The 2,792-nt window shown below is 57.7% G+C and overlaps 1 protein-coding gene across 1 annotated transcript in view; it reads right to left on the minus strand.

Moving 5' to 3' along the window:
- Nucleotides 1-927, minus strand: part of CIBAR2 (CBY1 interacting BAR domain containing 2) — a 15,853-nt gene extending 14,926 nt beyond the window's left edge. The window contains exon 1 of the mRNA XM_037743918.1: nucleotides 752-927. Within this exon, the coding sequence (XP_037599846.1) occupies nucleotides 752-771 (20 nt within the window). The 5' untranslated portion in view covers nucleotides 772-927. The remainder of the gene's footprint in view (nucleotides 1-751) is intronic.
- Between the last annotated feature and the right edge of the window lie 1,865 nt (nucleotides 928-2,792).

A 2,792-nucleotide genomic window follows, 5' to 3' on the forward strand; every position in this document is an offset into this window, starting at 1 on the left:
GGGCTGGGCACAGTGGCTCACACATGTAATCGCAGCACTGTCGGAGGCCGAGGTGTGCGGATCGCCTGAGCTCGGGGGTTCAAGACCACCCTGGGCAACATGGCGAAACCTCGTCCTACTAAAATACAAAAAACTAGCCAAGCATGGTGGCGCGCCTGTAGTCCAAGCTACTCAGGAGCCTGAGGCAGGAGAATGGCTTGAGCCCGGGAGGTGGAGGTTGCAGTGGGCCGAGATCCGGATTGCACCACTGCACTCCAGCCTGGGCTATAGAGTCGGACTTCATCTCAGAAAAAATAAGAAAAACACATCGGGTGCTTGAGAGGTTCCCTGGATTTCGAACCTTGGAGGAACCAGGCGTGGATCTGACCAGGGCAGGGCAGGGCAGGCAGGTGGTGAGAGCAGGGAAGGGCTGGGCTGGGCAGTGTGGACGGGGCCTCTGTGAAGGGGAGGCGTGGCTGGGGTTGAGGTGCAAAGGGGGTTTTCCAGGTGGAAGCGAGAGGAAGGAGATGAATTCGGCAAGCCCAGAGCCACAGGCAGTAATGCTGAGAAGCAGATGGAGGCCAGATTCTGGAAGCTTCTGTGGTCCCAAGCCCTGTCTGCCCTGAGCTGGAGGTACAGGCGGTGTGGGAGTGAGAGCTCCCCTTACTCTCCCGCAACCAGCAGGCTCTGCTGCCCTCATCTTTCTTAGTGCCCTAGGCCTCAAAACCCTGCCTCCACCTCCCTGGCAGCCAGGTGGTACCGGCCCCCTCACCTGGAGAAGACGATGTTCATTGTGACCGGAGCTGCGGCTGTCCTGGTGGTGGGGAGTAAGGACAGGGCCTCAGGGGTCCTGCGGGCCTGGGAGGAGCCGGGCAGGGCTGGGCGCAGCTATGTGGCCTGGGCTCAAGGGACGCTGCCACCTGGTTGCCAGGTGACGGGGCCGCCCACAGCAGGCCCTGGGAGGAGCTGGTCGCCCGGCAATGCCTCCCTGAGCCTGGCCTCCCCAGCCTTGCACTGGCTTAGGGGCTACGCAGAGAAGAGGGCATCCCACAGAGGCCTGCGCTCTGCCTTTGAAGACGGGGGCTCTTGTGGAACGTGGCAGTGGTTGGGGCTCCCCGGGAGGCAGCAGGGAGAGGGCAGCTTGCCAGGGGCTCAGGTCTGCACGAAGCCATGTGTGTGGGTCCCACCCACCAGGCTCCTTCCTCCTTGCAGGGAGGCTGCCACCACGGGCCTTCCCAGGGTCTAGGTTCAGGTGGATGGGTCGCGGGAAAGCTCAGGTGGGGCTGTGCCGACACACAGAGGAAACTCGGGGGTCCCGAGGGTGGGGCAAGGATCCAGCTCAAAGGAGTGTGTGTTTTTTTTGTTTGTTTGTTTTTGAGGTGGAGTCTTGCTCTGTCGCCCAGGCTGGAGTGCAGTGGCATGATTTTGGCTCAACCTCCACTTCCCAGGTTGAAGGGACTCTCCTGCCTCAGCCTCCTGAGTAGCTGGGACTACAGGCATGCACCACCATGCCCAGCTAATTTTTGTATTTTTAGTAGAGATGGGGTTTCACCATGTTGATCAGGCTGGTCTCGAACTCCTGACCTCATGATCCACCCACCTTGGCCTCCCAAAGTGCTGGGATTACAGGCGTGAGCCACCGCCCCTGGCCGGAACGTCGTTAGTATTTTCATCGTAATTGCATTGTTTTTTCCTTATTATAGAGGCTCTCTGTTCACCGTTAGTGAGGTAAGACAGTTACAATACCACAGAAAGAAAAGATAAACTCACATGTCTAATTTTACTAGCTCAAGTCCAATACATTCCACTGATAGTGAGATTTGTGAACCTCAATGTATAGACACTTTACTTTCAGAAAAGAAACATAAAAATCAAAAACGGTAAGGAACACGGGTGGGAGGTGGCGGAGGAAGCGGGGATGGCGGTGCTGGTGGCTCGCACAGGGCTTGCTCTGCTGTTCTGTTACTTTGTATGTTTGGAAGTTTTCATGGAAAGGGGTTTCTTTTAAAGCATATATAAAAGCAAGGACTTTAGGGTCAGTTAAACACAGGTTCAAACCCCAGAGCCTGATCTGCTATGTGACCTTTCTGGGCTTCAGTCCCCTCCCCTGCAGAATGGGATCATAACAGTACTTAATTAGGAGAAGAAAGTCCCTGGCGTGGGGGTGAAGGGACACAGGGGCTGGGGCCGAGACCTGGAACTCATTGAAATTCCCGGCGCACAGGCCGGGGCTGGTGGGGGCTTCCCTCTGCGGCAGATCCCGAGGTGTTCACTGGGCTGCATCGGTGACTGGCACCTCCCCACACTCTCTCCATCGTCCCTCTGCAGACGCCCTGCCTGTGTTTCCCCGCAGACCCTGAACAATGTATGGACCACCCCAGCTCCGTCCCTGCTGGGTCCCCATTCTCTGTCTGGGCATGAACATCCCCAACCTCCCACGGGGTGGCTCTAAGTAGCTCCCGGGGTTCTACGGCCACCATGGCTTCTCCCTTTCTGTGCCAGGCTGTTGGGTGGAGATCCCCTGTCCCCTTTACGCCGTGCAGCTGTCACTGGGCCCCGGACAAGTCTGTCTCCTGCTCTCTGCTTCCTTCCCTCTTGGGGAAGACTGTCCCCCCAAAATGCATGTCCTCCTGGGGACCTCAGAGTGTGGCCTTACATGGAAACAGGGTCATTGCGGGTGTGATCAGCTGAGTCACACCAGAGGAGGGTGGCTGATCCCACCACAGGGGTCCTCATGAGAAGAGGAGATAGAAACACACCAGGGGAGATGGCCACATGGCCCCAGGGCAGGGACAGGAGCCATGCAGTGTGAG

Source organism: Cebus imitator, unplaced genomic scaffold, assembly GCF_001604975.1.
Source record: "Cebus imitator isolate Cc_AM_T3 unplaced genomic scaffold, Cebus_imitator-1.0 Scaffold159, whole genome shotgun sequence".
Lineage (NCBI taxonomy): Eukaryota > Metazoa > Chordata > Mammalia > Primates > Cebidae > Cebus > Cebus imitator.